The sequence below is a fragment of the Lissotriton vulgaris genome, chromosome 2_1 (assembly GCF_964263255.1).
Source record: "Lissotriton vulgaris chromosome 2_1, aLisVul1.2, whole genome shotgun sequence".
NCBI classification, from domain to species: domain Eukaryota; kingdom Metazoa; phylum Chordata; class Amphibia; order Caudata; family Salamandridae; genus Lissotriton; species Lissotriton vulgaris.
The window spans coordinates 1,327,068,814-1,327,083,608 of record NC_141687.1 but is presented as its reverse complement, the minus strand read 5'-3'; the positions used below and the strand labels follow the sequence as shown (position 1 = coordinate 1,327,083,608).

The following is a 14,795-nucleotide window of genomic DNA, read 5'->3' as shown; positions in this document are numbered from 1 at the left end:
ACAAAGCCAAAACCACTCTCTGTAGTACTCCTAAAAGGTTTTTTTATTTGATTACATTAGGTCAGGCAACATCTGCGCTGTCAAGACAGACCTAGAAATGATCTGTCCAACAAGTTCTTTGAAATTTTCAGCTGGTCCTTTAAAAAAAAATATAATAATACGTCCGTGATTTTTCTCAGTCACCTACTGAGGCAACAAATGCATATCTTTTGAAACTAGGTGATGCATTTGAACTAAATTATTACCTGACCAAATCCCATGTTAAACTTCTAAATATTATACACCAGTTCAATGTTGTCATTAGTTACTATATATATTTATATATATATATGAAAGGATCTACCTTCTAAACAACACTAATATTTTGATGAAAAAATGAAGGCAATGTAAAAATCTATCAACAAACAGGTTGACCTGTTGTTCATGAAAGTTTAGCAATTTCCATTTTTTACTGTGCTCGCACAACATGTTAAGAGACTTTCATTTCGAAAAGACTATGTCAACACATAATGCTCCAAGTGGGCACAAATCTAACAAACCTTTTGGTGCCACAAGCATCAGGACAAGTGGGGCACTTCTCGCACGTCTCCCCAAAAGCTCCTGGCTCCACACAGTGGCATCTTCCACATACACAGTTGCCCCTGTCACTGCACATCTGTCCATCGACTGACACACAGCTGTCGGTTTCTGTTGAGCAGTTGCAGTTGTCACCAATGTAGCCTGCGTGGCATTTGCACTCCCCACAGTGGCACTCTCCGTGACCTTGAGTCAGGAAGAAACAAAATGCTAGTTCAATCAAAGTATCATTAAAGCATTAAAGTGTTTTCTTACGTTCATTTCACTGTATTTTGGTAATAACTTGGAACTTCAACTTTGCACTGTAGTAATATAGTCTTATATCTCACTGTAGCATGCTATACCGGCCATTAAAGACCCACTCCAGTGTCCAGGCCATTAACATGAGAGCAGGCCTTTAATTGCTGGTATATCCTGCTACGGTAGGCTATACGGCTATTCGTCTTTTCCACCCCAGGAGGGCAGAATGTCCAAAGCCTTTGTTCCACAGCACTTGCTGTGACGGTTCAACAATTACAGCCACGTGCTCAGGGTCACAGCAGTTCACTGTTGAACATACACAGCAAGGTATGTGAAAGGAGCCTGGTGTTAGCCCCTGTTTCTCCCTGGACTTGGCTAAGCTGCTTTTACTTACTTACTTACTTACTTGTTTAGCTGAGCCTGGGAAACTAAGGAACTGACAGGAATTGCCTCCCACCTTCTGAGGCTCTAGTGACACTGTGAGATATGAGAGGGGGAAGGATCAAGTGTGCAATGGTCAACAGCCTCTGCCTCTCATTTTCCCCAACCCAATACACATATCCTGGAGAGGCAGAGGCACAGGCTGTGAATTGGGACATTGTAAGCTTGAGAGCATCTTTTATAGGTTGCTGCAGCTCTATTATCTTCAAAGGAGCTTTCAACATTGCTAAGTTCTAATAAAAGTTTAACCCACATAATGAGCTTTACTGGGCCACATTTACAGGTGTTATGGTGATATCATAAAACACAAAGTCGAAAAATGAGTGGTTTGTAAATGTTACTAGAACCCCAAGATAGTGACATTGGACCATATTAGACAAGTTACTCTCAATGTATTTATTTTATATTTTAGCTTGTGTTTGGGACAGTTAGCTGTAAAGGGATGTTTTTTTTAAACAGGGAATCCTTTATTGGAAACAGTAGGTTAAATACCAGACAAAACTATTTAGTTGAAATTAAAAGAAACGCAAAAAAGAATTAAGTTAAAAGTGTTTAGAAAAAACATCCTTGCTTTGTTAAAACACGTACATTTTGTCAGGGGTGAGATTGATGAAGCTGTTCACTGCAATGTGCCTCTTATAACTTGAACTAGAAATTTCTGGTTTTGTTTTGCTTACATAAATATAATTCTAATTAAACAATGGGCAACTGTAAAGATACAAAGAGTGGTTTGTTGTTATTATAAAGGTGAAACCGATATTTCACTGGGTAATGTTGCAAAATATATATACATATCTATTAATCTACAGATAGGCATATTTAGATATATATGTATATAGAGATATAGATGTAAATTACCTAGTAGTGGTCGCCACTGTGTAGTTATAATTTAGTCACTGTTTTCATAGCAAGAACTTTGTTTGTTTTACTAATAACTTTGGCACCATTTTACGAATCTTCATAAAACGTAACAAAAAAAGGTTCACCCACATCTGCTCTTTCATGGAACATTTTGTGGTGATCCTTCAAGCGGGGGCCGATAAAAACGTTGTTTCCCATAGGAAATTTTGAGAAGTGATTCTGTAATGAACGGCTAAACATAATTTCCTCAAATTTGGCAGACATATAGAACTTTACTCCAAAACCGTGGTCCTCATTATTTGGTGTAAATATATTCAGGAGTTTTTGACACATTTACACTCAAAGAGGTGCTAGTGGGGTTATGAAGGGGCTAAAATTATAGTGACATCTAAATGGTTGGTGCTCTAGCAGTCTTGCAGAATTGCAATTTTAAGAAGTAGATTCCTCTGATTGGCTGAGAAGGATTAAAAAAAATATATATCAGTCATACCGGTACCACGGGACCGAACGATCAGATTGGCTGACTGCAACATGAAGAAAAATGTTGCTGCCACCAACATCTTGAAGCAAAAGTAAAAAAAAAAACCACAAGTGGGCACCATAGGGGTACCATTAACCCAAAACGTTTGTGCTGCCAGAGCCATGGGCCAAAATAATAAGATAAAAACATAAATGTGTGCATATTTATACTGGACGCCTAAAAAGGCATGGAAGTGCCCGCAATAGCTTCAACAAGTGAAGTTTACAAGGTCTCGCGGTACCGCAGGCAGCGCTTAATCTGCAGTACCGTGGGACTCCAGCAGGAGCCATGGTACTGTGAGACCAAGCAAACTTCAACAATTGAAGCTTGCATGGATTCACAGGACTTCAGATAGCGCTTTAGCTGTGGTATTGCAGGGTACTGCGAACAAAAATAAAAAATATATAAACAAGGACAATGGATGGCGGGGGTCATGATGAATAACCTCAGAAAAGCTTAAAGTGATGCTATTGCTAGGTATAGTAACAAGATCTTAGGTTACATTGATAAAACCTCAGAAATTCACTGAAAAAACATAGGTTAAAGTGATGTTATAATTGGCATGGTAGTAAGATTTTAGCTTAAGGTTTAAAAATTCTAGAAGTTCACTGAAAAAACAAAGGTTAAGTGATGTTAGGTGTTGTGATAATATAAAAACTAAGATTTACAAAGCAAAAAAAACCTTACCCAACTATAACTTAACCCTAGTGTTTTTCAGTGAATATATATGTTATGTATTTTTATATTACATGACTTATTAATTAATTTCAGTACTCTTTAGAAAGATTTAGAGCATTTGTGAGCCATACATTAAACATGCTTTGTTTGCCTGAGACTGCGGATATGTTTGTCAATGTTTTGAAAAACTGGTATTTTTGTTGGGGGATAATGTGCCACTTCTTAAAATGTGTTGTGTGCTGCATTGTGCATTATTTTGAATTAAATTTTAAATACAAAGCACATTGTAAGGGAATTCAAAACGTGCATTCCAAAATGTGCTTTTCTTTTGTAGTACATTGACACTATAGAGTAGGTTTAAAAAGACGTATACATTTATTTATTTATTTATTTGCGTGTTTATACCGCGCTAGGATCACCTCCCGAAGGAGTATCTCCGCGCCTTTGGCGACCAAAAAAGAAAAGCAAATAGCGGACCCTAACCATAAACATAGATCAATTTTGAAAAAGGAATGTCTTTAATTGCTTCCTAAAAGGAAGGTGGTCCTTGCACTGTCTCAGAAACAGTGGGAGGCTGTTCCACAAGGTTGGACCAGCAACCGTAAGAGATCTTCCCCCTTGTCTTACTTTTCTAAATTTTGGAATCTGTAACAATGCCTGCTCACTAGATCTCAAAGAGCGTGTCGGTGTGTACCAGGAGAATTTCTTAATCAAATATGCTGGACCATTTCCCTGTAGACACTTATGCATTGTACAGCAGATCTTAAACTTTACCCTCTGTTTGATGGATAACCAATGTAACTTCTCCAGAAGGGGTTTAGAGGGGGTGCGAGAGGGCTGGTTCAGGACCAGACGGGCAGCAGTATTCTGGACCACCTGGAGTCTAGAGATTACCGCTTCATTTGTTGACAGCAGCAACCCATTGCAGTAGTCCAAGCGACTCAATACTAGGGCCTGCACCAAAGTTCTCCTAGTAGAGTCTGGTAGTAGAGGAAATACCTTTCGTAGCATCCCGATGATATGGAAGCAGGAGCCCACCACTTGATTGCTATGATGTTTTAATGAAAGCTCCTGATCAAGTCGGACGCCAAGGTTTTTCACTACCTGCTTGGGCTCTGGAGCCGGGCCAAGATCTTGAGGCCACCAGTCTGGGGTCCACAGAAGTTTGGCCTCACCGAACAGCATCACCTCCGTTTTTGCAACATTACACTGCAGGAGGTTAGATGCCATCCAGTGTGCCACCGCCTTCATCCCCTGAGCAAGGGAGTTCCTGACCTCCACCGTAAGGGTCTCAAAAGGAAAGAGGAGTTGGGTGTCATCTGCATATGACACAGGAATAAATCCATACGATCTCATGATGTTAGCTAGGGGGGCCACATAGATATTAAAAAGAGTAGGGCTCAGACAGGAGCCCTGTGGCACCCCCTTAGAGATCTCCAACTCCTCTGACCGATAATCCCCCAGGGTGACCCTTTGGGTACGACCTGTCAGGAAACTCCTCAGCCATGACAGCGCCTTGCCTTCCAGGCCGATGTTAACTAGCCTGGTTGTCATGATGTCGTATGACACGGTGTCAAACGCCGCAGACAGATCCAGCAGAACCAGGATAACAGAATGACCTTTATCCTGGAACATGCGTAGATCGTCTGCGACTGACAGCAAGGCGGTCTCAGTACTGTGTCTTGGTCTAAAGCCCGACTGGGATGGATCCAGACCGCCTACTAGCTCAATATAGCTGGATAGGTGGCGATTTACATATTTCTCTATAATTTTCCCCAAAAAGGGGAGAAGAGAGATGGGCCTTAAATTCGCCAACTCCGTCCAGGGAATGGCAGTATTTTTCCTCAATGGCCTTACTAACGAAAGAATATAAAGTGCAATGTGGGACAGTAACATTTTTCTGTCAGGGTTCTGTGTTTGCAATATTTATTTTCACACACTGGGGAGGATTCATTGGTAGATGCTTGCATAGGTCAGCTTATCAGGTATTCAGATTAATGTTCTAGGAGCAGCACTGTCATTGTGAAAGCATTTTTAACCAGTAATGAAAGAATGACGAAATGTTATGTTAAATATGTTTATAGGTTTATGGAAGTTAAATATCCTGCAAATAAAGAACTGTGAATTACATAAAATAATTCGCTGTTAGATCTCTTTACTGTGAAAATGAGCTTTGAAGCATACCATAGTAAATACATTATATATATTACCTACTGGCGGTCGCCAGTAGGTATATATAGTTAGGACCTAGTTTCCATAGGAAATCCGCAACATTCTATTTGGAATAACTTTGGCATCGATTGAGGAATTTGCGTGCAATTTTCCAAAATTTTGGCCAGCTCAGTTCTGCTCCTTCCCTAAAAGTTTTGGGGGGATTTGTCCAGCAGGGGCTGAGAAAAAACGGGGGTCCCAAAACGTGTTTTCCCCATGTTAATTTCCATGGGACGTTTAGACATGGCTACAGCCCGAACCGCTGAATGGAATTACATCAAACTTGGCAAAATTGTAGGGACTTGTACGCAGAAGTGCCTTTTGTTTAAATGGTGTAAATCCCTCCAGTAGTTCCTGAGAAAATCAAAAGAGAAAAATATATATCTATAGCAGCTTAATGTAAGCTTACTGTTAGCTTCCTGTACTCTGTACCATTCCGAGCACGAGCTGCATGCTGATTGGCTGCCAATGTCTGTCAACACTCCAAACCAGAAAGTGTTGGCAGCCATCTTGTGCCTCGGTAGACTGAGTCACAGGAAAGCAGAAAAATAAAGGTGCAAAACACGCAAAGGGAGCAGGGTAGAAGCACCCTGACCCCCTAGGCCTGCTCAGGGGGTCCCACAAGGACCCCCCAGGCCCCAATTTTTTATTTTTATTTTTTGAAAAATCGCGGGGTACGAGAAAGTACGCATACGGTGCGCGTACCCCGCGATTTAAAAAAAAAATTAGGGCCTGGGGGGTCCTTGTGGGACGCCCTGAGCAGGCCTAGGGGTTCAGGGTGCTTCTACCCTGCTCCCTATGCGTGTTTTGCACCTTTGTTTCACTGCTTTCTTGTGCCTTGGTTCCACCGAGGCACAAGATGGCTGCCAACACTTCCTGGTTTGGAGTGTTGACAGACAGTGGCAGCCAATCAGCATGCCTTCCCGAGAAAGCTGGATGCTCATTGGCTGTCAACACTTCTAACCAGGAAGTGTTGGCATCCATCTTGTGCTAGTGTTGACAGACAGTGGCAGCCAATCAGCATGCCTTCCTGAGAAAGCTGCATGCTCATTGGCTGTCAACACTTCTAACCAGGAAGTGTTGGCATCCATCTTGTGCTCGATAGACAAAGGCAAAAGAAAGCAAAAAAACAAACGTGAAGAACACAAAAAGGGGGCAGGGTAGATACACCCTGACACCCTAGGCCTGCCCAGGTGGTCCCACAAGGACAAAAAAGGACCTTTTTTTTTTTTTTTAAACGTGATCTGTTTTTTAAAAAATTCTCCCCCGGGGGGACCAAATCGTGGGGGCATAGTGATAAAGAAGTGTGGAGGGTCCACAATCCCCCCACACTTCCCCGGGGACCGCCGCCCCCGAGGCAAAGCATCGCAGCCCCTTGGGGAATACTGCAGGTTCTAGGTGGGCTAGTTGGCCCCCAGGGAACCCCAGTATGCAAGGGGAATTAGTTACCCCTCTGCAAACACGCCCGGGGCTGCGTTGCAGAGAGGTGTAAAAAAGGGTGTGGCCTCATTACACCTCTCTGCAATGCAGCCCACTGGCGCATACTGGAGGTTCCAGGTGGGCTTGTTGGCCCCCAGGGACACCCAGTATGCAAGGGGAATTAGTTTCCCCTCTGCAAACGCGCCAGTTGGCTGCGTTGCAGAGAGGTGTAAAAACAAAAAGGGGGCAGGGTAGAAACACCCTCACCCATCAGGGCTGCTCAGGTGGTCCCACAAGGATATTAACTTATTTAAACGTTAGCCGGTAATAGAATTAGCATTTAGAAAACCTTGGAAAATTATTGAAAAAAAACATAGGTTTCACGCCTGATATAGTTAGGAATTAGCATTTAGAAAACCTAGGAAAATTATTGAAAAAAACCATAGGTTTCAGGCCCTATATAGTTAGGAATTCGCATTTAAAAAGCCTGGCAAATTCACTGAAAAAACCATAGGTTTCAGCCCTTATATAGTTAGGAATTAGCATTTAAAAATCCTTGCAAATTCACTGAAAAAACTATAGGTTTCAGACTTTATATAGTTAGGAATTGGCTTTTAAAAAACCTTTGAAATTCACTCAAAAAACTATACGTTTTAGGGGTGTTCTAGTTAGCTGGACATTTCACTCATACAAAACCATTGAAATTGCTCCTATATAGTTAGTTGTACTAACTATATTTCGCGCACCCGCAATCCACTGCTGACGATGTCACATATTACATCATTTATGACATCGTCAGTGACATCACTGATGACATCTCAAATGACATCAATTTCACTTGCAGTGCAGCAACTTCATTTTCCGTGCTGCGTTGCATGACTCTTTGAAAATATGCGTTCACTATCAAAAAGTGGCTGTCCCTGGATTCACAGCCCGAGAGGGTCAATTTCTTTGCGACCTCACCTACAGTGACCGATTTAATAAATTTGTCACTTTGCTGTGGTGTGTCTAAAAAAGAAAAAGAAACAAACTACCATCCACAGACCTTTCATCCACAGAAAAAATGTGAAAAGGAAAGAAGGCACCTCACGGTAGCAACACCATTAGGGAAAACTGACTGGTACTCGCCAGGAAACCCGCTTATCATCATTGGTTACCTTCTTTCCAGAAAGGAAATGTGCATGTGTGTTTAAGACAAAAGCCTCAACCCAATGAAAACAAAAGGAAGAAACCTAAATGTGTAAAAATAATCCACGTGTTCACGGATCCTGTGAGAACAAAAACAAAATCCTCACCAATAAAAATTGGTAAAGCTTACTTGCTGCTGATACTCTTTATTCCTTGCTGTAAGCTTTTCCACATTAAAAATGACTCCTATCCAGTCATAATCAATAACAACTAGCCAACATGTTTCGTTGCGGTTATCAAATTTAAGCAACTTCGTCAGGGCTAGGGATCCAAAATGACGTTTTTATGAGAGATTTGCATCAAACCTGTGGTGGTAGTAACAAAATTAACAAAAGACAAGAAAGGTAAAAGGGGCTATACCTGCAACTCATTCATACCAATTCCAATGTGCCATAGTGTTCCACATCAATGTTTTAAAATTTCACAAAAGTTTCATACCATCCGGTTGCGTCACTACAGCATACCGGCAACCTCAATGAAACGGAAACAACGCATCACACGATCGCGCATCCGTCGGGTGACTGCCAACGGGTCTTGTCACCTGTAGGAAATTAAAACGGCAGAACAACCCCATGACCATACACTATGGATCTTGTTAATACTTGCACCCCTCGTTTGAGAGATTCTTCACATCACCCATACATCAAAGGAAGTCTTACGACTTCAGTCTGTGCAGCAGTGGAGATATCGGCTTCGTATGCGAGTGAAACCACCTCCGTAATAACCCACTGATGTGTAATTATGGCAACACTTTCATTGTGGCAATTACCCGAAACCTCCCAAATAAACACACCAACGTACTCACTTCCTTAACTACCATTAAAACTCTTACCGCGACCTCGGACTTGTGGCGTTTCGAATCATCCGGCCGCAATGTCTGCAGCTGCGGACAAAATAAACATAATGTGACGTGTCACGTACCGTGGCACGTACTTGGAGGTCACATGGTTGAGGCGCCAGGGCAAGTCATGACGGTCGCCATGATAGAATGGGAAGAAAATGTAGTTAACTAGCTCTAACGGTCTAACGCTCCTCTACTAAGGGAGCAATGCACAGACATACCCCATCACTACAAATGTTACTGATATCGATCGGAATCTGTCAGTTCTATGATCTCAGTGATGTTAAAAGAATATTTAAAAAAAAAATTCGGCAAGACTACATTGATGCCCTGCGTTCATTAATAGTGGTACAACTCTCATTTCTAACACATTCGACTATTATTGAAGGGTAATGGGAACCGAAGGCCATTGCGCTTCAACCATACTTATCTCCACAATTTCGGATAAAGACATTTCTTGGACCTAATTGCCATCCAAAATGCAGGGGTGATAGAGAACTGGGTCGGTGCGTACATCCAAGTTACTCAACGAGTTAGAGGGCACTCCAATGCTGAAAAAGGGCGGTGCACAATGCTCAACACCAATGCCAACAATGACTGCATCGACAGGCTAGAAAGACACTGGATGTGTACTCAAACGGTTCAGCATGCGTTACAGTCATTATGTGCTAGTAACAGACTAGAGTTCTAATGACTGCTGATCTTGTTCCACTCAATAAGGTGATTGAGCCCCACCCTGTCAGTTTTTTCTGAAAATATCCATTTAGCCTCTTTTCTTGCCAGGATCAACTCGATGTTGTGTGTATCCCCAAGAATCCTATCAAGGACAGTCCACCTCAGATCCCTGGGGTCATGCTGCTTCTCAACAAAATGCTGGACCAACCTAGTGGTCAATCTCTTAGCTTTCAAAGTACTGAGAGGCTCCTGTATCCGTACTTTGGTCTTCCTTGATGTCAGACCAATATAATGAAAGCCGCAACTGCATGTGAGTCTATAAATAACATTAGTGGTGTTGCAGTTGCTAAACTTAGTTAGAAACCATTCTTGTCTACCGTAAAGCATCACACTTTTAGTAGCTTTTGTCACAGCACAGACTGAACATCCCCCACATGGGTAATGTCCAGAAGGTAAAGTAGAGGACTCAAAGAGCGAGAATGCACTAGCTTGTCCTTAAGATTCAATGCTCTTTTAAAAGCAAAGCGTGGCGGTGGCCTTTTACTAGTAGGGGTGTCCAAAATGGACCAATGTTTCCTAACTATTTGTCTGACTCTCGTTGCTAGTGGGTCAAACGTTGTCACTACCGGCAAACACTCAGATTTAGTTTTTACATTACGTTGGAGCAACACTTCATGCGGTGTGTTGAGTGCCCGTATGCGTGCCTGTTTAATGATTTTACCAGGGTAACCCCTGGTCTGTAGCTTCTCCACAAGCTCCTCTGATTGCTCAACAAACTTCTCCGTCATTGAGCATTTGCGTCGGTAGCGCAGAAACTGCCCCATGGGGAGATTATCCCGGAGGGATCTGGGGTGGAACGATTAATAATGCAAAAGGGAGTTACTATCACTGGGTTTCTGATGGACGTTGGTAACCAAAACATGGTCCATGGCTACAATATCAACGTCAAGATATACGGCCTCAGAATTGCTGTAGGTCCATGTGAAAAGCAGACTATCATCCGCCTGATTGAGCCAGGAAAAGAATTCTGTGAGCCGCTCCTCTGACCCGGTCCAAATGCAGAGAATGTCATCCATATATCGTCTCCAAAGAGAGATATTCTCTTTGAAGGGATTATCCGGATGGTAAATGACATTCTCCTCAAACTGGCCTACATAAATGCAGGCCAGAGTGGGAGCAGAGGTAGCCCCCATCGAAGTACCAGACACCTGTAGGTATAGCTGGTTCTGATACTCAAAAAAGTTTTTGGTGAGGGCTAACTCAATGCATCTCAAAACAAATGACTGGGGGTGTCATAAAACCAGTCCATACCCCCCAGAGCCCGCACTGCTGCCACCAGCGTGGCATCTTGGGATATGCTAGTATACAGCGACTCGTTGAAAATATGCACTAATCTGTGTGATTACAGTTCATCAATGTATACATCTCCTTGTGCCGTTACTCACATACCTGTCAAAATGGTGCATGCTTAAAAAACAGATACATGTGCAGTTATTATGTGCTCTATCAATATATGTATATTACATATTGATCGACATGTCCGGGTAATGTCTGCCTAAAAATATTTGACTTTCATGGCAACTCAGAAACATTCATAAGAATTAAACACAGTGGGGGAGATTCAGAAAACTTCTAGGGTCTTGTCTGATTAATGCCTCTGAAGAGCTGTAAGTTGTACTTTCAAAAAGTATGTATGATTTACAAGCATACTTTAAACATGCAGATGAGTTGTCTATGTGTGCAGAGTGCACACAATGAATGCACTGGGCATACATAGTTCTGATCTTATATTAGAATAGTAGGGGTTTCAATAGGAGTAGTTGGGACAGTGCATTTGAGGTGTGCACAGTAGCAGCTTTGGGTGTGTTCTCAATATTTCCCAATGCAGTTCTGCACTTACCTGAACAACTAATTCAGACCGGAATCGTCGACTTGTATGTGGTATTTGTGCAGTGCAAGATTGCCCACCCTTTATACGTCACAAATACATCACAAATACTTAACAGATACATAACATGAATGTGAACTTAGAACACATTTCTTCTGTGGTTTAATTAACTAATGTAAGTGTTGTACTTGACATCATTATTAAAGAGTGCATTCACTGTAGGATTAGAGAATTTATTTTTATTATGTGTTTTCCCATAACTGATAGAGCTAATAATTGACGTCTAAATGAATTAAACCATATTCATGTAGTAGCTAATTTACTTACTATAAAGATGAAAATCGACTTTCATAATGAGCGCTTTAATAGTCTGAATGGATTTTTTGTTCATTAGAAAACAAAATAGAAACCAAACTCCTATATGTGGGATGTGATTTCACTTAAAACGATAATATGTTTATGACAATACTATGAGAATGAATGACAGAAGCAAGAAAATAGAGATGTATGAGAAAAGAACTGTCAGAAAACAGCAAACTAGGTAGATAAAGAAAGAGAAAATAGAAATAAGAGATCATATAAAGCAAATATCAAAATTAATAATGAAGAGATTATTATACCCAAATGTAACATACCAAAACCCTAGCGAGAGATATATGTATAATAAGCAATACTAGTAAAATAATTACTAAGACACTAATTATATGAGGTAAATCCGAAACAGTAGATAAATGCAAGGCAGATAATATGCATATTTTAAAAGATAACAACATAATTAAAGAACAAGCTATAACTGTGTATGACAAGAGTATGAAGCTGAGACACAGAAGGAAGAAAGTAGAGATGGAAGGGAAAAGAAATGTAGGAAAATAGGAGAGTAGGCATATAAAGAAAGAGAGAAAATGACCTGTAATATAAAAAGGAATATAAATGTTGAAGAAATACGCAGGAAGAACAGAGAAGGACGACAGATAAGAAATAAAATAGCGAGAATGTGGGTAGGAAGCTCTGAAAAGAGGAGAAACAGGAAGCAAAAACAAGGCATGAGAAATAAAAAAGGAGAGCAAGACAAGTAAAAAACCAGGGAACGGAGTAGAATAGAAGAGTAAGAAAAAACAATGAAAAGACAAAAAAGTGTGCTTCTAGGACAAATACCATGAGTAAAATAGACAAGAACAATGCGAGGAAGAAAGATAAAATCGAGATTAGTATGGATAGAAGAAGAACAGAATTAGCACGTACATTCCAGAAGGAAGACAGGTATAGAACTAACAAACACAATAGAAGCAATATAGAAAACAAGCAACCCACAGAAGAGTAGAGAAAATATTGAGAGAATATCTCAAACGTGGGAACGAGTGAAACAGAAGAAAGGGAGGAAGAGTAGAGAGAGTGAAGGAAGAGAACATATCGCACATTTAAGTGGCAACATCAAACAGAAAACATCAGAACACAGAGAAACATTAAGAACGGTGGACCATCATGCCACCACCCAGATCTAAAAAGACAAACTTAAGAGATCTGAGAGAGAACAAACACATTACAGGCATGGACATCCATCTCAAGTGCCGGGAGTACTAGGAGTACGCGAAGCGTCCATTTGAAGCTCCATCTGAAGCTCCATCTGATTGTCCAAAAAAGAGGCCAGGTCAGCAGGCTCATCGAAAACTCTAGAACGGCCTTTGAAGGTAATTCGAAACTTTGAAGGACCAGAGAAGGAAAAGGGGATATTCATCTCAAATAATCGCTTCCGTAGGTTTAGAAAGCCCTTCCGTCTTATCACCGTGTCTCTGGCAAAGTCTTGAGAAATGGAAATACGATGGCCATTCCAGGAAACATTCTTAACCTTCCTCATGTGCGCCAAAATTTGCTCCGTATGTTGATGACGCAGTGGCTTAAAAATTATAGCCCTTGGTTGTGAGGCCGATTTGGAGCGGAAGGTGGGGACACGATGTGCCCGCTCTATCTCAAAATCTCTTTGGAAAGAAATTTGCAATGTAGCAGGAAGCCAATTGGATATAACCTCAATCATAGAAAGAGCCTCTTTCTCAACTTCCTCAGGAAGGCCAAAAATGCGTAGATTGGATCTACGATTGCGATCCTCTTGCTCAGTGAGGTCTCTCCTCAATGCCGCCATTGAACGCAGTTATAGCTTGTTCCTTAATTAGGTTGTTAGCTTTTAGAATATGTATTGTATTCGCTTCGCAGTTATCTACTGTTTAGGTTTTATCTCACATACTTACTTTGTTCTTATTTATTCTACTAATGTTGCTTATTATAGATATTTCTCTCGCTAGGATGTTGTTATTCTACACTAGAGTGTAGTAATCTTTTCATTATCAGTTTTATTATTTACATTATAATGATGTTTTGCGGTACTATGTGTTCCTTGGTACCAGTTCAGATCTTCCTGCTATTCGCTACTATATTTTAGTATTGGGCTACTGTTATCACCCACGTATGCTCCTAGTACGGGTCCCTTGCTCGCCTTTTCCACGTTCTCCCTTGCATGATGTTGGTCTTTTTTAGGCCTCCCCTCCTGCTTCTTTTCTCTCTTCTTTCTATTCTCTTTTCATCTCTTCTTTCTCTTCTTCTCTCCTGGTCCTCCCACATGGACGCTCCCTCAGTGTTTCTTTTGTTTAATGATTGCTCCCTTGTATTTCTGACGTTGGTTCTTTTTCTGTTATCAGTTCGTCTTCTTTTTACCCCTCTTGTTTTACATGCCGGGTTTAAATGTGTTATCCCTTAATGTTAAGGGTTTGAATCACCCGGTGAAGAGGTCAAAAATTTTGGATTACTGTAAGTCTCTCTCTGCAGATTTGGTTCTTTTTCAAGAGTCCAAGATCACTAATAGAGAAGCGTTGTTTTTGAAGAAGGAATGGGTTTCGGATGTTTCTTGCTCTGATGCCTCTGGCAAACGGAATGGGGTTGTTACTTTAATCTCGAGGAAATCTGGTTTATCAATACTCTCTTCTGATCACGATTCTAATGGTCGGTGGTTGTTATCTAAATTGTCGGATGGACAGCACGATTTATATGTTATGAATATCTATGCCCCGAACGTTGATGATCCAGCTTTTTGGAAATCTATTACCAAAAAGTTAAATAACACCCCACACGCTGGTAATCTCATTGTTGGTGGCGATTTTAATTTACCGATGGACCCTCTCTTAGATAGGAATTCTTCGTTTCAGTTTCGCCCTCCTAAATCCCACAAACAAATGCTTAACATGTGTTCCATCTCTCATCTTCACGAT

At 41.1% G+C, this 14,795-nt stretch overlaps 1 protein-coding gene across 1 annotated transcript in view; it reads right to left on the bottom strand.

The window, feature by feature from the left end:
* ITGB5 (integrin subunit beta 5) overlaps window positions 1-14,795 on the bottom strand; it is a 658,371-nt gene that overhangs the window by 64,745 nt on the left and 578,831 nt on the right. The window contains exon 11 of the mRNA XM_086957094.1: window positions 540-762. Within this exon, the coding sequence (XP_086813220.1) occupies window positions 540-762 (223 nt within the window). The remainder of the gene's footprint in view (window positions 1-539; window positions 763-14,795) is intronic.